Here is a 21,846-nt window from a genome sequence, read left to right as displayed (position 1 = left end):
ATTCCTGCAATCGAAAGCCAGTATGACACGCTCACCCCCTCCACTCGAACCATAGCAGCTGGTCTGCCTTAGCAGAGCACCGCGGCGGAGGAATTCAATGCATACAGCTACTGAGGCATTTGGGAACGGGGGAGGGGTGTGCCGGGCAATAGTTCCGGACACTTAAACCGCTGACTGTGTAGAAAGTGCCATTTGTCTGGACTCTTCTGCACGTGTCGCATGTGCGTGTGTGTGTGTGTGTGTGTGTGTGTGTGTGTGTGTGTGTGTTTGTGTGTACTTGTGCTTTGCTGTAGCTAGGAGGAGCTGCCCCAGCATTGCGGTGGATGTGTTTCGCTTGAACGCCTGTGTTTTCTTTGCGATGAGTCGAGCGGCTTGCCGTTAATTTGGACCAAAGAAATGCTAATGTACCAAACAGATGTCCTCCTTTTGCGCTCCTGTCATCGAGAATAATCGTCCCACGGGCGCCTGAAACACCCGGGAGTTTGCGGGGGCATAAGCCTCGTTGCTACCACCGTGTGACGTTTGCATGGCTCTTTGGGCCTTTTCTCTAAGAAGAAAAACAGCCGTAAGCATTTAGGGGAAATAAAGGGCCGTCTGCAGCCGCGCAATAAAGGGCACACGCAGGACAAGGACGTCCTCCATCCCTGATGCTGGCCCAGCTTCCATACACATTCTTTGTCACTTCAGTTCAGCTCAGCTCACTTTGTTGGCACCGAGAATTATCCCAGTTAATAATCCTACATTATAATGAGGATCAACGGTTACAGTAATGAAATTGTACAAAATCAGTAATGCTATTACTATCAATGCTGCCAAGTTTCTCTCCCCAATCTGTGTCCCTTACTGAAGGGGTAAGAACCTTGTACAACATTGTTCCACCCAAACCCTAAACATTTACATCGTAACTCTGAACTCTTTGCCTTTTTTCATTTGTACACCTTTCTCTTTACGTCACATGTTGCTGTCTCTCTTCCCCATTTGCCTGTTTTCTCTCTCCTCCCTCTATCTTACCCACACATTCCTATGGATTTAGAGATAGCAGGTGGTGTAGTGATTAGACCTGGTGCCTTGCCCTCCAGTGACCTCAGTTTGAATCCCACCTCCTGCTGTGGGGCCCTTCATCAAAATGTTTATCTGGAATTGATACAGTAAAAATTACCCACCTGTATAAAGAGGTATATCGGTGTTGGCTTAACACTTTAAGTGAAAAGTGTGATAACAGTACATTTAAGTGTTGGCTTGAGGGTTTTGCAATGCTGTGTGGAGGGCGGCAGTGAAGCAAGAGGTGTCCAGCATCACATGGCTCCCCACCTGCAGCCGTCTATCTGTCACACTCTGTTATTGTTGCGTTTCCCAACTCTTTTGCTGATGGGTTTCAGCAAAGAAATCCCTCATGAACAGGCCTGTTCTCTTCAGACCATGAGATGAAAAACTTTTTTCTGAAGGTCCAGAGAAGGGGTTCTTTCTGGTAAAGTAGTGCAGCCCGGTCTCATCAGTATCTCCCTTGACCTTGAAACTGCATCTCCACTTATGCTGTGTGTTGTTCGCTGCATGGCCAAGCACCCAGTTAACGGTCACAAAAACAGAACGCTGTACACCCCAGGTTTGTCTCCATGGCAACAAGTACGATAGTGGTGAATGGCACCCAGCGGGTCCAACCTGTCCCTGATTTGTTCACAAACTTCTCCAGGAAGAACCGACCTGCACTCAAACCCTGACATGTTTTATTCTCCACCAATTGAAGCTCAAGGCTCATTCTGCATGAGTGCATGAAAGTGAATGATTATCAGCCAGATAAATCCATTCCCCGTGGTGCCTGGTGTTCAGAATTTTACTCCCTTGGTGGCACCTGAACTAGCATTACGATGAAATCCACACTTAAGACGCAGATTGGATTATTATAAAACCTTTGAATGGTGAGACTTATTGACCTCCCGCATTCTTTGCAGTTTGGATCTCAGACTTGTGAAATCACAGTGAGACCAAAGCAAATGGTAACATCTGTCCCCCCAAGTCTCACACACTTGTCCGGTCACCCTGAAGTGCCACGGAGACCAGCTGCTAGGCCTGGCCATTGGCAGACCTGCTTGGTGCTGTATACACTGGTTCCTGGAACCCGGAGTACACAAAGCACTGCTCTGTAAACAAACGCATCATAAGGGGCAACAGTCAGCAGAGGCCAGACGCTTACGCTGAATAAGCAAGGCAAGCAAAAGGAGGGAGTGCGTCAAGAGCTGTCGATCAAAAGCGAAGAGGTCACAGTGCATTTGTGCTGTTCTGAATGGGGGAGGGAGATATACTTACCAGTGTGAAATTCACAGAGGGGTGTTGACTGAGTAGCAGCTGAGAGACAGTGGAAACTGATAAAGTAAACTGGTTAATGGCAGCATGTTGAAAGACCGACAGTAAGAGGGCCCTTGGTCAAGGTACTTACCATCAACTGATACTATAAAATAACCCAGCTGTATTAATATATAAGCTGTACAAATCAGTGTAAGCACATTAATGTTCTAAGTCACTTTGAAGAAAAGCGTTAGCTAAATGAGTAAATCAGTGTAAGTAGCTTAGTCCATACACATCACGCTAAACTGGATTAGACAAAGGCGTCAAATTAATAATTGAAGATTTAAAAAGAAATCATTTTGGCATGATAGTAAACAAATTTTACTGTTTTCGTGTTGTGTGTTTAGGGTTGTATGCTTTCAAATTACTTGAAATATTGAAAACGATTTAATTTTATCCAGTGTCCTGCCAGTCAGGAGAACAGTTACCAATGTTCAGTTGACAATGATAACGATGGCCTTAATAAGAGAGAGGAGCCAATTCCTTCCGCTTCTGCGTTCCCAGAAAAATATTTTCATGTCATGTATCAAGAGTTATATGCTTGGCAATCACCTTAAACATTTAAATTAATTTGGGGTTTTATTTCAAGGATCTAATTTTTCAGACTTTTTTTTTAAAGCCAAGAAATGTATTATGTTTACTCAACACTTTTCTCCAAAGCAGCTTAGAACATTAAGCTACTTCTAATTATTTACGCATTTATATGTATAATTTTAATGGAACAATTTAGGGTAAGTACCTTGTTCAAGGGTTTTACAGCTGGAGGTGGGATTTAAACCTGTGACCTTTGGGTCCAAAGCCAGTAGCTCTAACCACTATGCAACCAGCAGCCCCTTTATTCAGTTAAATTGTGATGTATTGATTGAGGTCCGGTCCCATGTGGATGAATTATAATAATAATATTGGGGTGAAACTTACTGCCTACAGTTCATACTGTAGAATATCTAACAACGTACCTGTTAAGTCATCTTGAGAGAGACCATCCCAGACACGCACACACACACACTCTCTCTCTCTCTCTGAGGAAAGGCACGGCAAACTCCCACGAAACATTTCTTTGTCTAGCTCGTGCAGTGTGATTAATTTAGTGAGTGGCTGTAAGAAACATGGACATTGTTCCCTGTGCATTGTTTACAAGAGAAGAAAGGGAGTTGTCCCTCACCTCACTGCCACCCCCTCCTCACGGAAGAAGAAATGCCGGCTCAGCACATGGCCCCTGGGACGGATTAACAGAGTTTGGAAAGAGCTACATTCTGCTTGTCCTCCCGCCATTGGACAATACGGGTGCGGTTTGTCAGATAAAGGCAGCCTGACAGCTTGGTGTGTTGCGGTCAGAGACCGTGCTGCTGTGTGTGCCGCGTGCTTCTCCCATACGCGGTCAATTCTTTGCACCGCAGGGGAGCTCAATGTGGGAATTGGAGTGCTCTGCCATACGTATGCTAATGGTGGCCAGGTCCATTAAGCAGTGAGTGGCCGTGTCGATGGATTACTGATTGGTTGTACGCCCCCCGATGGCAAGACGGGGCGACGAACGGCACGCTTTGAGAGACACGCTCTTTGTGTTGACACAGTATGCTTGTGCCCATGCCCGCAACGGTGTCTTTAGAGACACACAGCAAGGGTGTGGGGTCCGGTCTGTCCCAAATCTGTCGAGTTGACCCCTGAAGGTCAGTGGTTCAGCTGTGCTCAAGTGTGTCCATGTCCACTGGAACGTGAGTGCAACAGGAAGCAGCTGTGGGCGGCATAAAGGGACAGCAGGTGGCGTAGTGGTTAGGGCTGTCCACTTGAAATCTCCGGGTTTTTGCATGGAATCACGCATTCATTTTGTAGTATCCCTGATTATGGTACTTGCCCTGGACTGGTAGAGTAAAAAATACTATGCTTTATAAATGTGTAAGTTTAGTAGTTTATCTGGCATTGTAAGTGAAATGAGTGAAAGTTTATAATGGTACTGACTGCCTAGTGCAAAGTGGAATGTGACAAATGTGCCACATTGTGTTTTATGTTATAATATATATTAGTACAACATACAGCACCTGTCACAAGTGTGAGTACACCTTCTTCCAACCAGGTTTTTCATGATTATATTCTCCTTAAACTATAGAACTGTATTTCCAGGATGCAAATTTTAGATGCAACAATATACTGAAATTTTCTCCCCAAATTCATATAAAAAACTGAGTTTTCAGCAAGTGTACTCAAACTGTTCAGTGGTAGCATATACTCTATTTTCACAGCACAAGGTTCTAAAGTACAGTATTTTACACCGTGTATCTCTTGAGCTGCCCTCTGTACCTTCTGTTGCGACACCTTTGAAAATTTGAGAATGTGTACTTTAACTGACCCTCAGACACTCTGGGGACTGAGGGAAATGTGAGGAAAAAAACATGTAACCTCATCTCGGTTGTAGTAACTTAGTTTTCTCTTGCGCTTACTGTTTTTTTGTTTCTAGCAAGTAACTGGTGCATTAGCCGAGAAGAAATCGCAGCTTTCCTTCGTGCATGGGTGCTCAGGCCTGGAGATCATGCTTCCAGGGCTTCTGGCATGTGGTTTTCCTTCCTCTGGTCCAGTGGAAGAGTGGTAGCTGTGGGGTCACAGGGGTCATTAGGAAAGAGTCCTGTCGAATGAAAGGGAAAGCAGTCAATGGCTTCTGTGTTACTTTACCCCAGGGGTGTGTGGAGGAAGCCTGTTCCCGGGGCAGGTATACGTCGGCCTTATCTTGTGAGTGTGAGTCAGTAGGACAAACAAAACAACACAACCATCCTGTTGTTGAGAGAGGTAACCAATGTTTTCCTGCCATTCGGTGGTGAAGGAACACATCTCCATTAGTTCCAAACGAATAATAATCAGCTCTTTGTTTCTCGCAAGGCTGTCCGTACTTGTTCCACTTTTACACCCCATTCCAAAACCCCCATGACCCCTGGCGATCTTGTGCAACATGCCGAGCCCATGTTTCCCTCTTCTTACGAAAAGCCAGACAAAACGCATTTGTCTGCTTGCACCTCGCTGCCTAATGGGGCTACAGACAATATGCCGGGTTTATGAAGAGCTTCTATCTTTTGGTGAGACCAGACCCTGGCTTGTATTTTGTGAGGCACAGATCCTTGCCTGAAAAAATGCCTGGTTTGCCTGTCGCGTGTTCTCCAGATGTGCGCAGGTGCCTTGACAGAGTCGGTCCCTCAGAAGAGGGCCCAAACAAAAACTTGCGACGCTGTTCCGTGAAGAGCCGAGCTCAAGCACCAGAACCGGAGGAAATGTCCTGTGCTGCAGTGCTTGGGAGGCAAGCCAATGCAGGCCCGTGAGCGTGAGAGCCAAAAGCTTCCTAGACAGCGCCAATGCATTTGCATGAGAACTGCTGCAAGCCTCCATATATGAACCTGCACCCTCCCCGGTGCCTTGAAGAAGACTAATTCCCATTCTGGAAGAGTAAGTGCCCTTTGGGGGGGGGCATCACTTCTCCAGCTCATTGCCATATTTAGGCATTTGTTTTTGTCATATTTCATCTGCTTGGAGCTGCCGTTTCCTCTTTGTCCACTGCGCAGCCTTTCAGAGGGGAACATCGCCTCCCACAGAGCATATGGTACATATTACATCAGAGGTTAAAGAGTGGCACAATCCAAATAGCAGCGTATTAAATCCTTAATTATGGTGAAGACTTAGACTTCCTGTGTAGGAAACGTCCCCGGCTGTTACTCTCTTTCAGGCCCAGCTGCTGTACCCCAGATGGGAACGGGACTCGGAAAGCCGTCCGCGGAGCGCACCGCGAACTGTCGGCCGCTTTGAGGTGATAACAGCCGCCAATGGAAATGGCGTACCATAAATAACCAGAGCTGCACCTCCAAAAGGAGAAGCCTTATCTCTCCCTTTGCACGATGACAGGAGGCCAATGGGCAACATCCCCAGGGGTCTGGAGAAAGCTGCTGTTGGTGTCTTTCATTTTATTTTAACCGAGGCTTGAACGAGTCGGAGGGTCCTGCTGCGCAACCCTCCCCCAAGGCTGTTCTCACGAAGGAACCCTTCTGCTCGGGTGGCGAGAGCAGCTGGCCCTTTTAAGGAGACGCACAAGAGGGGAGAAATGCATGAAGTGAGCGTGAGTCTTTAGATCCCTGTGGGGGTGAACAAGGTCATTGAGGGCATCATGGTGGCACAGCAGGTAGTGCTGGTGTCTCTCAGCACCTGAATGGTACAACTGGACATGGGTTGAGTGCAAGTGCTCCCCATGCTGCCATGGCTTTACCCCAGGTGCTCTGGTTTTCTTTCACAGTCCAAAGACGTGTGTTTCCGGTGAGCTGATGACTCTGAATTCGCATTAGCATGTGAGTGTGTGTGTGTGTGTGTGTGTGTGTGTGTGTGTGTGTGTGTGTGTGTGTGTGTGTGTTATATTGCTCTGCCCTTTTTCCTGAGCTCCATGTGGGGGTGAGGGCTTCCGGACAGTGCCATATGTGTCTACGTCCACTTTCCCCAAACCAAAATGAAATTTATCCTCAACGTTCCTCTCCTGTCCCCCTCCAGCACAGACTCCATAAAAAGTGTAATGGGTGCATTTTCGGCAGCCCTCTAATCCACAGACATCTGTTTTCACCGGGAACAGGAACCTGCTTGAGCCCAAGAGCTGTCAACGCGGCAGGAAGTCGCGGCTGGAAAGGAGTCTTGGGACATTTTCACATTAACACCTGGGAGTGCATTTTCACCTGCAGAGTCAGCCGTGCGTGCACAGCTTCCTGGAGCTTCCGCCTTCGCTGCCCCCCCGGGGGGCTGTATGTGTCTCCGCAGGTGTAGAGAGAGAGTCACGGCACTGGATGAGTTGGCATCACTGTCCGCGTGAGACGAAAATCTGAGTTCTGGGTACTGCGTCTGCATCACCCACTCCCCAGGGGTGCCTGGGCTGGGGGCGTGAAAATTACCCTATTAATTGGGTTCCCTTTAGCTCAGCTGCGTGGCTAATTTGCAGCTGTGTATGCACACACGTACACATACGCACTGGGGGGAGTGGCCATATCTGCTTGTATGGGGGTTGGGGAATTTCCCAGGACCCAGTAATGAACATAAAAGGATAAGCTCACCAAATTAATTGGTCCTACAGTTTAATTGCGCAAATTCCTTGAAGCAAAGGCTGGCACATCTCCCAACACACTCTCTGACACACACTCCTATTTTCACCTCTTCTTATCCTTCACAGTAACCCAGTTAATACTGCAAGATGGACCGGCAGCAAGGCAGAGGCGTGCCCAAGAGGAGAAACCATTGTTTATCGACAGTCAGCCTTCATGACCAGTTTTACAGTGTTTGTGTTATTAACATTTATGTTTTTTTACAGGACACCTTCATCCAAAGTGTCACAAAGGACACAGATTCTAACAGTGATTTACTCATTTACTGTACAGTTTGGTAATTCTTACTACATCAGATAAGTGCAAGTGCCTTGATACTTGGGTACTATAGTAGGAGCGGTGAGTTAAACCTGAGACCTGCAACTGCAGTGTGACAGCACTAAACGCTAAACAGCCTGCAGCCACATGTGATGGAAATAAAAACAAGCCGGAACTTGTCCTGGGATGTAGCTCCACTTGGCTCGGCTCAGCTTGTTCCTCTTCAGCCCTCGTCATCCAACAGACAATAATGATCGATACCCAAAAAGTGTCCCATACATCAGCTGCCTGTTTCAATTTATAGCAGCACGGTGGGGTTGGGGAGCGCCGAATTCTTTGTCTTCGTTATAATCAGAAGTCTCTTATGGTTCCGGCTACACGAGTGCCCTTCATCCTGACAGCGCCGTGACTCCGATGGGACCCTTGCGAAAATGTGAGATGGCAAAAAAAGGAGAGGTTCGTGGGGGTTGGGGGTCGGTGCTTGGCATTCTTATTTCATGCTGTTGTAATTGCTGTTTGCTCTCATGTGGCTTGACATGAAGGTTGTGTGTTTAATGAGGTCCACACCCCCTTAACCCCCTTCTCCTTCCCTGCAAGAGTCAAGGTTTTCAGTCTTAATACACTTCTTCAATAATGTATGACTTAATGTTTGAAGATAACTCATCTAAAGGCTTTGGAATGGAGGTGGAACTTAGATGTCCGTGGGACAGCAGATCCATCCGTTAGGATCACTGCTGCGGAGAGGGGTAACTAGATTTTTTTGTTTCCCCCCTTAAATTTTCACCTCTGGACTTGAGCTTCTGTTTCTGCCTTGCGCTCAGAGGAGCCAGGTTCAAATCCCTTCTGCTGTAATAATCTTGAGGATGGCACTAATCCTATCTTGATATGATAAAAATTACACAGGTGTATACATGTACAAAATCACTGTTGGTAGCTTAATGTTGTAAGTTTTTTTTTTTTTCTGCAAAGCATAAGGAAAACAAACAAATATAGACCTGACTTTCTCGTTTTTGGAAGTTGCATCAAGTGAAACGCCTAGTGGCCTCTTGCATGGTTTTCAAGGTAAGGCAGCAAAAGAAAGTGGTTTGCCGTTGTCATTTTCTATGCGTTGCCAATATGGGGAGAACATGGAGATGGTACACGCCCTGAGACAGACTCAAACCCTCGCACACCAAGCAGCTTGGCAGGCGAGGTCATTGTGTTATTGTAGAAGCTGGAGCTGAAGGGATGCCTTGGTCTCACATAGAGGAGATAAGAGCGTCCCCCAAAGAAACGGGGCTGGACTCTGGCCTTGGTCCTCAAACCATTTCTGGCTTGTGGAGAAAACCTTTGAGTTGCCCATACATGGCCACCCACCATTATCAGCTGTTATTTCAAATGTGGAACAAGAATGTCCAAACTTTATTCTGAGAAATAAATTCAGTATGACTGTGACAAGGGCAAGGCCAGATGTGAATCCATTGAAGGTCTGTAGTCTGCTTCTCTTTCTAAGTGTCCCTGGGAGGGGAGGGGCTAGCCTTTGCTTTGGAGAATGCCACAGGAACCACACAAAGAGGCCACTGGGTTTGTGTGCGCGCACACATGCAAGTGTGTGTGTTGGCTCGGCCCAGAGAGAAAAGCATGCAGACCTTTGGTGTGCCTGAGAAACCCCTTGAGCAAAAGACCTCCCATGTGCTTGTGTGTGTTCGAGTGCGCATGTGTGTTTGTGTGTACATTGCTATGAAGGTGTGGTAGTTGCTGATATCAGCTGATATCAGTGTGACCCCCCCCCCCCCCACTGCCGTCTATACCCAAACAAAGGGGCATAATATTAAATAGGTGGCTGTGGCCTCCTGTCAATCACAGCGCATGCTGTGACATTTGCCCCTGCAATGCCCTCACTCTCACTTTGACAGTGTATCTTAATGCCTGCCTGTCTTTAATGAGGCCATGATGTCAGAGGATTATTTTAAACCCTGGCAAAACCCCTGGGCCGCAGTGTGAGGAAGCGAAGGCCGGCCTATCTCAGTTGAGGCGCAATCGAGTTCATGGCTTTAATTAGTTGTCAGCCCCTCCCACATACTCGTCCCCATCTATGCGCTTCACCAGCGATCCCAGTGTCTCCATTAGTCAGCGGTAGAGTGGTATGCGGCACAAACGAAACGGAACGACAGGGGCAATGGGAGGGAACTCTGCTGGAGGTCAGAGGTCAGAGGATACAGACAGACTCATTTTGCTGACTGAGTTGTTTATTGTGATCTCCGTCGGCGGCTGCCCGTTAAATGAAAAATTAAGCAGGTTGTGAACATCAATCTTTGCCTCTAACACTGCAGAGCACCCTCAGCATTCCCCAACGTACAGAAAGGAACCCAAACAAAGACATGGTCTGAATTGACAGGGACAGTAAAAGAAAAAAAAAAGCCCCCAAGCACCCCGCAGCTGCAGTCGTTTCCTTGAGGCTCTTGTTCTCCTTTGTCAGAAATTCACTGAGAGCCTCCAGAAATCAAAGCAGAAGCATGAGAGATGAAATGCTGTTGTGCAACTCCATTCTGTGTTTTCAGAGATTAGTCTGACATCTGTGTTGAAAGATTATTCTTAAATTATTTGCTAAGCCAGACCTTTATGTAATGATTGTGATTTAATGAATTGAGCTTCTTTGTATTTCCTTGGTCTCATGAGATGTAAGGACTGTACTATTGTCACATGGTCGCAACAACTTTGCTTTCTTGACCCTTTGCTTACTTACTACCCGTGCTGTGGCTTTGTTTTCTATATGGTGGGAAAGGGTTAAAACAGTTAAAAACATTGTTTGTACAAATTAGGCTACAGGCTAGCCTGACGTGAGGAGATTTGAGTGTGGTTGGCCTTGGCTGAATTGACTTGAGCTGGGCTGCTTTGGGTTGAGTGGAGCTGTGCTGTACTGGGTTGAATTGAGCTGGGCTGCCTTGGGTTGAGTTGAGCCAATCCATGCTGAACTTGGCCAGGTTGAGTGACAGGTTTTGTAGCATTATGTAAGTTGAGGTTGGTGGTTAGTGGTCTCACTACCAACATCGCTGAATTGCTCCTGTGGGATGGGAATGAATCCTGGAAACCAGTAAGTTTGTACTTAGTGGTCTGCCTGTGAAACCTCCTTCTCCTGTTCATGGGCTGTCCAACCTTGTTCATTTAGTGCTTTCAAGTATGGAGTGTTTTTTTGCTCGAAATGAGCTCTTGATGCATTGTTTTGAATAAATGAATTGCCTGGTGGAACCTATTTCATCCCAAAGTCCTGTTAGTCGTTTGCGTGTTTTCCAGCTTCATTTAACCTCCCCTTTCCACATTCTTTTGGAATCCCTTGTTATGCTGGTGTCACTCAGTGACCCCTGTGACATGTGAAGTGAAATTAGACGAGTCTTAACTTCACTGATGTCACTTGAGCTGACGAATCCTCAGTATTGCCAGTTCTCATACACTTGATGTGAGACTCCTGTTTGTGGTCTCCATTATCTGGGAAGTCCTCCTCCTCTGTGTTTTTAAAGTGGTTTCTCAACCAAGACTCTGACTTCAGCATGCCCGATTTGCTCTGAGCGGAGGGCGTCAAGATCTGTGTGACATTGCTTTTCACAAGTCCCTTCAATTCTCATACATTCTGAAGTCAAGAGAATGAGGAAATCTGCAAATATTTCTTATGTTTCTTTGTCTACGATAATTTAATTTTGTTCCTTTTTTGTCAAGCTGTATGAAGGTGGGCTTTGGGATGGTTTCTTTTCAGGTAAGACCCTTTCCTGTTGGGTTTGTCAAACCTATTCGCGAGAGTGCCTTGGTCCCAGTGGTTTTACACATGGTTTGTTTTCCCCAAATCTCAGAAAAGTGGTTATTAAATTGTCACTGATTGTTGGCCCTCTTGCAAACAGGTAGCTCAGGCCTGCCTTATTGGCTGATCTGAGATGACAAGGTTTTGAACCCCCTTGCAGTTGTGCGATGTGTCTCCTAAGACTAGCGTCCATCTGTGAGCTTGGGCTTGCGCTGGATCCGATGCGCTTGTCAGGGCCTGTTAGGCTTCCTGCTCTACAATTCATTAATGACTTGCTCAGCAGGCTGTCCAGTCCAGGGGCCATTGTATTGCCTACTGTATGCATGTGATCCACAGTACAATACTGTTCTTTTCCTGCTGGAGCAATTGGGGTTAAGTACCTCTCCCTGGGGCATCATAGCAGCACCCACCCACCCCTCCCTCCCACAGCTCCCCATCATCCCTGTTGTATAGTGCTGTCAGGACGCGCACTGCTAGCTTTCTTCACCCACTGTGGTACACAAAGCTTTTGTAATTACCCATCCATTAACCTCCAGTTAAAGACAGCACATTGGGCCATTTTCTTTGTTTATTCCGGAATATTTATCAGTAAGCATGCGTGTCCTTTGACAAATTAAGGGCATTGAGAACAGGGCTGGAGAAGTGAAGTGACACAATGTGACATTTGGACAATCCAGGGGAAAAAAGACTGCTTGACTGCGAGGTTCCTGCTCTCTAATTAACGTTAACAGAAGGCGTGACACTCGGCTTTTAATTTTGCTGCAGCGAACAATGGAACCCTGAACAAGACTGAAATTTGAGGCTGCAGGCACCCCCTGCAGCATGGCAATAGCAACCATAATGTTGTGTTTGCTCCTTTAAATCAGAGCAGAAATGGTGCGTTGTTTATTTCCGAGCATGTCACTGGGTTCATCTGTCCTCAGAGCAGGCTGCAGTACCGGCCGATACATTTAGGATGCACAAATCTCAACAGATATTCCCTGGAAATATGCATTAGCAATGTTATTATCCGTCGGAGGAGGACCCAGACGGTAACATACGCCCGCTTTTGCGTTAATCTCCGTGTGCCCCACATTCCCCTCGCTGTCAAAAAGGTCGGGTGAAAATGTAAACACAGTTAAGTTGGTTCTGCACCTGGCATCCAGGGTGGTTTGACAGTGATGTAATGCAGTCCTTCGGGGAGAACGATTGTGTCCTCCATACCCTTCTGCTGGAGACAAAGCGATCGACTCCCTGCAGTAGTGAATCAGAAATGCAGTCCTGCTTTCAAGTCAAACCAAAGGTGTCCATGAGTTTGAAAGGGACCCTTGTTTTTTAAATGCTCCAGTTTTTATCCAGGAGACCACAGTGTGCTATGAAGCTTCAGTCTTGAGCATACTGAGGAGCAGCTGCTGGGGTTGCTGGTTGCATTGGGTGTTTTCCTGGGATGTTTTATTCATTGCTAGCTGAGAGTTGGTGATGCTTTGGGACTGTAGGTTTCTTGGAGAACCTATCAGGTTATTTCGCAGCGCTCCAATGTTGGGGACCATGCAAATGGCTGCCCACGAAGAACAAGAAAAAACCATTTAGGTCAAGGGCAATGTTTTTTTTTTTTTTTTTTTTTTCCCAGGACCCCTTCTGTAGCATTACGCTACACTCTATTTTCCAATCACTAGGCCTCTTCACACTAAGGGCTTATACTCCAGGTGGTGGGCTGACCTTATTTGTATTAAAGCTCTGAAGTCAGTTTCTTCTCTCAGTTTGATGTCTGACCAAGTGTCTGCTGCTTTGGGCTCTTGTCCCAGCTTCACATTTCAGTTCTCACCTGCCACTCCTCACTTTTCATGCTCTACATCCCTGCCCTCCTCCTTGCCCGCCACCCGCCATCCCTGTGTCATCACCAGTTCTGTTTGAACAATTTGCTGCTCGCCTTTGGGTCTGTGGACTGTCTTCCATGCTCCCCTTACGTAATTTCGATAATATTTTTTAATTAATTCATTTTGCCCATGCATTTGATTTTTTTCCACATGGAACTTGTTTACATTTTCCATTCCCATGGCACTGTGGCCAAATACCAGTTGTCTTGTCCAGCTGTTTTTATCTGTACTTGCACATCCACTGGATTTTTTCATTCAGTTCCATTTGTGCATGTCTCATTCCTGTTTCAGCTTCTTAAACCCCAGAGCATATGATACTGATCTTATGAATTTGAAACAGTTTTTGGGTGAGTCACGTTAGGATCGCTTTCCTGTAACAGGGTTATAAAAATCCCTTTACTGGCAGGAGCTGTTGATTGAAGCCATCCCATTTTTGGCCACATTTGATTAAACATACATGGTGTACTTCCGTGTGACTAACCTTAGGGTTCATGGCAATGCAGAGAGAGAGAAGATGGGGATGCTGAATAGTCATAGATCCACCTCAGACACTGAATGGGTTGTTCCATTGAACCATCTTGCAAATAATGTACATTCACTTTGTTGGGAAGCCCAGTCTTCAGTGTGCTCTTATGTAATTGCTAACTGTATTTTGAGCCTCTGTGCATCATTTAGGGATTTCAACAAACATGTTCGATTGTTCTCCTAAGGTCAGTCTTCCAAGGTATTCGAAGGCATCTAAATGTTCTCTTATCCCCCCTCTTTCCCACAGACACCTTGCCGTATCCAGCTTTCTCGGCTGTTGTGCTGAGTTAGCTGTGGACTGTGAAATGAATACACCCTCCTCTGTGCCTCATCGCTCCTTGGACACCCGCTGCTGTCCTTGACAGACAAGTGCTCTGTCAGTCACTGCACAAGAACCTTCCTGTGAATGATGGACTTGTGATAATGGTGGCTCCTTGACAGGGGCATTTTTGCTGCTGTATCCAGATAGCAAGTGGCCCTATTCTCCAGAGACACTGATAAATGACTGATGACTCAGTAATGGAGACGGGTCTTGAACTGTTGCTTGATGCAGCTTTGACACACAGGATATGAGCGACCCTTGTCCAAAGACAGGTGACAGAGTTAATCCGGCCAACGTTTTCAGAGGGTTCCAGGACTCCTCGAAAAACATGCAGTCTGATGAGTTGTTCAGTAAGAAACTGAAGGCCTTGAATGGGAACATGGGACCTCCTAAAGCCACTATTAAAGTGAAGAGTGATAGTGGGGGTAAAACCAACGGGACGCCACCTATGCCTAAGATGGGGGTCCGAGCAAGGGTTTCTGAGTGGCCACCGAAGAGAGAAGGCTGGGAGGGCCGACCGCCCCCCAACTACGAAAGTGTAGTAAAGGGGTTCAACAATGGACAGTCGGAACAAAGTGGGGACACACATGAACAAGGTGAGGAGGTCCCTGTAGACTCCTATGAGATCCCCAATACCAAATACTCACTGAGCGACTTTCTGAACCGCTCGCCCCTCAAGGGGCTCCACCCAATCCGGCAGAGAAGCAACAGCGATGTCACCATCAGCGACATTGATGCAGAGGACATTCTGGACCAGAACGCCGTGAACCCTAACACAGGGGCCTCCTTGCACCGAGAGTATGGCAGCACATCATCTATCGATCGGCAGGGTCTGTCCAGTGAGGGGTTCTTCACCATGCTAAGAGGTTACCGAGTTGACACCCTAGACCACCGCAGTGTGCCCCCAGTAGGCTTTCCCGAACTGCTCAGATATGACACCACCATTTCCCCGAGCCTCCAGACTGCTGCCCAGATTGCTCGTGGGGAGATTGTGCGCATCTCAGGCTTTGACTACGTGGACAGCTCCCTCCTCTATAGCCGAGAACGAGAGAAGTCATTCATTCGTCGGTTCAAGTCTGAAACATCGGAGACCTCTTTGTTTAGGAAGCTTCGGACTATCAAGAGCGAGCACGATGGACTCCGCCTGTCAACTGAGCAGGAGGACCGCCGATCTGCTAGCTTCCAAAAGTGCTTTGCCCACTACGATGTGCAGAGCATCCTGTTCAACATCTGTGAAGCAGTGGCCAACCGAGCCAACCTGGGCAAGCGGAAGAACACGACCACCGGGGCTTCAGCAGCCTCACAGCACCAGACTCCGGGCAGCACCCCCATCTTGGAGTCCCCTCTGGGCAGCCAGGAGGACCTCAACCTCAAAGAGAACTTGGACACTGATGAGGGGGATGGGAAGAGTAATGACTTGGTGCTCACCTGCCCCTACTTCCGTAATGAGATTGGTGGTGAGGGCGAGAGAAGAATCTCACTCTCTAGGGCCAACTCAACCAACTATAGCACAGGGGAGAGCTGTTCCTTCGAATCCTCGCTCAGCTCTCACTGCACCAACGCTGGTGTCTCCGTTCTGGAGGTTCCCCGGGAGAGTCAACCCATACACCGGGAGAAGGTGAAGCGCTACATCATTGAGCACATTGACCTGGGAGCGTACTACTACCACAAGTACTTCTACGGGAAAGGTAGGCCTCAAGAAGCCTCTTTGCCTTAAAGATTGACAGGGAAAAATGTTTATGTTTACATAACTTCAAAATGACCCCCTGCCTTCTCGGTGAAAGCGCCGCGTTCGCGCTGTAAACAATATCATGTGCGGCGGGAACTCTCACACAATGTAGAGAGCTGATGCCGAGATAAGAGATTGTCTGGGGTTTCATGTCCCGCGAGCAGATGCCGCTACTGTCCGAACAAAAGGAGGCCTGTTGCCCGGGAGGGTTTGCATTTCACCTCCTGAGTGGTTTGAGCGTCCCAGTTTCCAGGAAGCAAGGCCAAGTGTGATGTTTCCTCTCGGTAGGCGCTGGGGGTTTGTCACGTGCAAAATTCCAAGCGGAATGGAAGTATAGTACAGCTGTTCTCTTCTCCTCTGGGGTGGGGTGCAGTTTGGGGGGTTTTACACTGTACGCTCTTCAGTAAAGCTTCTCCAGACTGTAGGTTATGTCTTTCTACCTCAGCTCCAACCAGTGCTTTAAATGACACGGTGTACTCTGTTACACATGTTTTAATTACTCAGTAAATATATGGAGGAAGGCTATTCACATAACGCAAACTTTTGCAAGTGCAATTTGGTAATAACCCGGTCACATTCTGGATATTCACACTCACACAACAAATTTTTTTGGCATTTTGCCTTTAATTTTGATCTGCTGCATAGATCTGTTCAGCACAGTTGGCTGAAGAGTGTAAAGAAACATTCTGGGGGTCTGAGGGCTGGTAGAGATTGTTTTCCAAAAAAAAAAAAAAATCTTAACACTACAACAGAAGCTGGTTGTAATTAAGTGGCGTGAAATGAAAAAAAGGGGAAGATCAAACTGCATATTATTGTCATTATTTTCATGTTTTTTATAATTTATTTCCAGTAGATTACGTTGTATTTTTAACAATTCTAATTTAATTTTGGGTGTGCTGTGAAATTTACATAGGTGACAATTACTGTGTTGTACGTGTTCTTACCCGCAGCCCTATTTCCCTCATTGAAACTGTTTTTTTTTTTATTTCAAGAGCTGCCAAAACACAACCATTGCGTTTTACCACAACTGACGGCATTTCAGATTTCTGTGCCTTCACACCTCAGTTCTACACCATCTATTGTTGGTGTCCCAAAAAAGTACCTTAAAAGGGTCAACGTTTCTCAGAAAATTGACTCTCTCTGCAAAGGCTGGAATATCTCTAGCCGCCATGAATCAGCCAGTTACTTTCCTTTTCAAAAGGAGAAATTATGCAACTGAATATCTTTTGTGGTGACTGTCAGTTATGAGATGAGCCTTGAATAAAGGTGAAGGGAATGACTGGAATTTGCTTGTGTGTGTATTGAGAAGGAAATGTTTGCAAAAAGAGGGCGGAGCGACAGGTCACACACCTCTCAGCTGTTTCTGCCTGTAACCTCTCGTATTGTGTCGAGTTCCTGATGGATTATGCTGATCCCTGTTGCGGCTGTGTGCTATTATTCCTTAAATCTCAAGCTTTCTCGCTTGGCTTTGAACCAGAAGGAGGACTCTTCTGTGGAGTTACACAGCATTAAAATGTGGCACACTGTTCCGTTCCTCAAAGAGCTAGTGTAATATCGATATTGTTAATATCATAATAACCTTTTTCTTCTCATACTTGTAAAGTCTTACCTAAGGAATTTCTCCAACTGTTTTTGAACACAATGCCCCTGCTGGAATTAAGAAGTCTAATCTCCCTCAGATCCCTGCTGTCTGCTTTAATGAGGGGGCCACTGGATCAGGTTTGTTTAAAGCCCATAGAGGCTCGGGAGAAGGTGAACGACAGGGACCCGTCAGCGGGGTGGCGCTTCTGATTCGGGCTGCATAATGAGCCCAAGGAGGAGACACATGACTGTCAAAACACACAAATGCTGTTTGTGCTTCTTTAGAGTCAGCCATCAATGTCAACTGTTTATGAGCATTTTGTTTCTTTCCTGCTGCAAGCAAAAAACACTCGGGTCGGAATAACAACCCCCACCCCCACCCAGCCTGCCCAGTCCTTCTCTGAGTCTCAGCTTCCCACCCCGCTAACACACGTCATTAAGATTGAGTACTCGCAGATCGTTAAAGCATGTGAGCCTGTGGCCATCTCTTTATGTCGCTATGTTTTATTTCAACTGCACTTCAAAGCGGTGGGGGGGGCTTGGGGAGAGTCCGTTGTGGGGGGATGGGGGTGGCTAGCGGAGTGGTGGCAGGGAGGAGGGTAGATTAACAATAATGACAAAGGGCTCATGTTTAGAGTTGCATTGAATTGCTGACTGACAGTTTAATCTGAAGTGTTGGCGTGAATAATTAAGGGGACGTCCTCCAATGAGAGGCCTTATTTTACTGTGAGTCACTGCTGTGCCCCTACTGGTGTGTTTGCATTCTCCACTCTACGTGGTTTCTGCTCACCACTGACGGCTGTCCTTCCCAACCTGGCAGTTGCCTCCTGTGACTTTAATTGCTCCCCTACCCCAACATCAGAGCCACAGCGGTTAGATCCCCAGTGGTTTGGGTGGCGAGTGGACCACCTCCTGCTCACCAAGACCCCCCACAGAGGTGGGCGGTCTGTTCCTCATGGCCGTGGTGTGTGCCGCCCACATGAACCCTGGTGTTACCCTGGAGCCTTACATGGACAGCGTAACAAGGACAGCAGGTGGTGTAGTGGTTTGAGCTGTCGCCCTGCAACCCAAACACCAAGGTTCAAATTCCACCTCCTGCTCTAATACCTTTGATCAAAGTACTTATCCTAAACTATACAGTAAAAATTACCCAGCAGCTTAGTGTACAAACAGCTAAAGTGAATAAAACATGAGGAAGTCAAGAGCAGCTTCTGTTAGTGCTTGCTTAAGGGTGAACATCTTGAGCTGTGTTGTTGTGCTGCTATTTCCCACCTCCAGAGCATCAGAACTACTTTGGGGTGGACGAGAACTTGGGCCCCGTGGCTGTCAGCATTCGCAGGGAGAAACTGGACGAAGGGAAGGACAAGGAGGGGCTGCAGTACAACTACCGCGTCATTTTCAGGACGAGCGAGGTAAGAGCAGCTTGTGAGTCATGCCTGGAGACTCCCTCCCTGGTTCTGTGCTCCTTCCCCGCAGCACACAATCCCCTCCTGGTGTGGGGGAGCATTGAGGGTCACTGTGTTATCAGTTCCACTTCATGTTTTTTCATTTCTTTTCTCAGATTTGTTTTGCATTTTGAGGCAGGTTTAAATGTGGCCATGAGTCTGCAGCCTGGTTTTGTAGCTTTGAACCAAGGCATCTATGAGGCGTGTTTTCCACTTCACTATGTTCACAGGGTTTGATAATCGTTTTATTCATCTGTCCCAGAGTCCCACTGTCCCAGAAAGCTTCAATGGCTGCTGACAACGGCTCAGTGACACGGTGATCAGTGGTTATTTGCTATTTAGGAGATTATTATTTATGAGGTGTCATATTTGATCATGTACATGAGGCCTGAGAGCGGTGATGCGTGAAGCAGCCGTAGGGCAAATGTGATCTTGCTAAAACTGCTCCCGTGCAACAGGCGTTTTGGGACATTAGATCTCAAGGCTGAGCTACCGCTGGGGGAGGGTGCTTTCCACATGTGGAAGGAGTTGGTCAAGGAGAGGATCAGGGAGCCCAGAGTTAGCCGCACACCTGAGGGCTCCAAACAAATTTTCACTTCCGTGTTTATGTGCCCAACAGCTCCATTTTTACCCTAAGTGATTTACATTCTCACCTGTTTGCACATCCACACATTGAAAGCTTTCCTCGGGCTCTTGGAACTAGACCATCTCTTATGGAGAGACTTGTATGATATATCTCCCAACAAAGAATTATATATTCCTTCAGACAAGGATACAGTTCTGAAAATGGTCAAAGGGTGAAACTGTGATCCCTGTGAGTCTCTTTGGATGAAGCCATAGCCAGACATGTAAATGTGGAGTTTTACTGCTTTCCATTGCAGTAAGACACACGTGCTCATGCTGAAGCGTGCACACACTGAAGCCAGTATGTGGTTCACCACAGAGGGCTTTTCCCCAGAATTATTGAGGTGAAATCTATGACAATATGAAAATACCCCCCGCCCCAGAAAGAGTGTAACCGCTGAATTCCAAGCTCATGCAGTGTGGGAAAGCCCTGTTTGTTTACATTTAAAAGCCATAATGTGCTTCACTGGGTCCATGTGAACCTCGGTGAGAACGCAATCCTTGAGAACAACAGCGGTGGCTCTTTGGTGTGACTGCGGGGACAGAGTTGGGGGGTGCTTCTTGATGTTCCAGCTCGCATCGTGGGCAGGGTGGAGGGTTGGGGTGAAGAGTTCAGCCCGCCTGGACAGACCTGATGAAAGCATGCGGGGAAAACAGAAAGTACTTAACATCAGTCTTAATGAGCCTGTCGTAGTTATCAGGCTCTCTCTCTCTCTCTCTCTCTCTCTCTCTCTCTCTCTCTCTCTCTCTCTCTCTCTCTCTCACATATACACACGCAAGAGAGTTTGGCAGGGTTAACTTACTGAAGGTTACACCTCTTCTCAGTGAGAACTGGAACGGACTCTCTGTTTCACCATGCCTCCCTCCCACAGCTCACTACCCTGCGAGGGGCCATCCTGGAGGATGCCGTGCCCTCCACGGCCCGGCATGGCACGGCACGAGGCCTCCCCTTGAAAGAGGTGCTGGAGTATGTAGTTCCGGAGCTCAACATCCAGTGCCTAAGGCTGGCTCTCAATTCGCCCAAGGTCCCAGAGCAGCTTCTCAAGCTGGATGAGCAAGGGGTGAGTGGAGAGCAAGCAGAAGCCACAACATGACCCCGACTTCTCATTGCTCTATGATAACTTTACTGCACCACACCTACTGCACATCCACTCGGGGAGCCATGATGGTTGGGGCTAGCAGGATTCAGGGATTGGTCTTCCTGCTGGGTCGTGGTTTGAGTTTGGGGTTCAGTGATGGACTGCATCCCTCTGATGTGGTTCTCCTAGCTGCTTGAGTCCTCTTCTTCCCAACGCTCCCTGTCCCCTGTCTCCGCTGGACCTCACTCAAGCCACAGTCCCGGTACCAGGGTGGTGACTGACGTCAAGCTTAGCCAAAGAAACGGTCACAGCCCCTTGCCTTGATTCAGTGCCTAATTCGAGCTGTGGTGTGTGATAAATCAAACAGTTCCCATTGATTTCTTGCCATTAACTTTCCAGAAGCTTGTAATTAGCAGTACTGCAGAACCCGAATTCATATACGCCACAACAAAGCAGTGCAGGACAAAGGCCATCAGTGACAGGCCTCGCCCTCACCGGATGACACTTGGCTCCACTACAAAAAAATCGTAGTGCATTGAGCGATGATGCACTTGTCACTGCGTTCCAGTTTTTGGGGCAGCTGGTCTCAGTTTCTGTGCTATGGTGGACCAGGCAAGGTCATCAGGGTCAGTGAAGTGTTTTATACAGCTCTGCTGTGCTAATAAAATGTTTACAATGTACAATACAAGCTAAAAGTTTGAATGCACCTGCTGAAAACTAAACACACACACGCACACTTGCTGAGACCGTTTATGTCAAGTGGGGTCGTGGTGAACTGGAGCCTAACCCGGCAACACAGGGCATAAGGCTGGAGGGGGGAGGGGACACACCCAGGACGGGACACCAGTCCATCACAAGGCACCCCAAGCAGGACTCAAACCCCAGACCCACAAGAGAGCAAGACCTGGCCAAGCCGGCTGTGCCACCGCGGCCCCGCTGCTGAAAACAGTTTTTCAAAAACTTGTATGAAACATGTATAAATGTATACATTTTGGATGATGATTTCAGTAAAGATTTTCATTTTAAATTTGCATACTTAAAATTCATTCCTCTAGTTTAAAGCACACATAGTCGTGAAAAACATGGTTGCAATTTGGTTCACTTATTTGACGTACACTGATTTATCCATTTAAGCAGCAAGGTATTTTTACTGTATCAATGTGGGGTAAATGCCTTGATCAAGGGTAGTACAGCAGGATGT

At 47.2% G+C, this 21,846-nt stretch overlaps 1 protein-coding gene across 3 annotated transcripts in view; it reads left to right on the top strand.

The window, feature by feature from the left end:
• LOC108927126 (signal-induced proliferation-associated 1-like protein 2) overlaps positions 1-21,846 on the top strand; it is an 81,940-nt gene that overhangs the window by 16,202 nt on the left and 43,892 nt on the right. For all 3 annotated transcript variants that reach the window (XM_018740213.2, XM_018740212.2, XM_018740210.2), the window contains 3 exons: positions 14,113-15,875; positions 18,776-18,909; positions 20,439-20,627. In XM_018740213.2, the coding sequence (XP_018595729.1) occupies positions 14,435-15,875; positions 18,776-18,909; positions 20,439-20,627 (1,764 nt within the window). In that variant the 5' untranslated portion in view covers positions 14,113-14,434. The remainder of the gene's footprint in view (positions 1-14,112; positions 15,876-18,775; positions 18,910-20,438; positions 20,628-21,846) is intronic.

The sequence above is a fragment of the Scleropages formosus genome, chromosome 4 (genome assembly GCF_900964775.1).
Source record: "Scleropages formosus chromosome 4, fSclFor1.1, whole genome shotgun sequence".
In the NCBI taxonomy this organism is placed as follows: Eukaryota; Metazoa; Chordata; class Actinopteri; order Osteoglossiformes; family Osteoglossidae; genus Scleropages; species Scleropages formosus.
The sequence above is the reverse complement of the archived record's forward strand: the minus strand, read 5'-3'. Positions and strand labels throughout refer to the sequence as shown.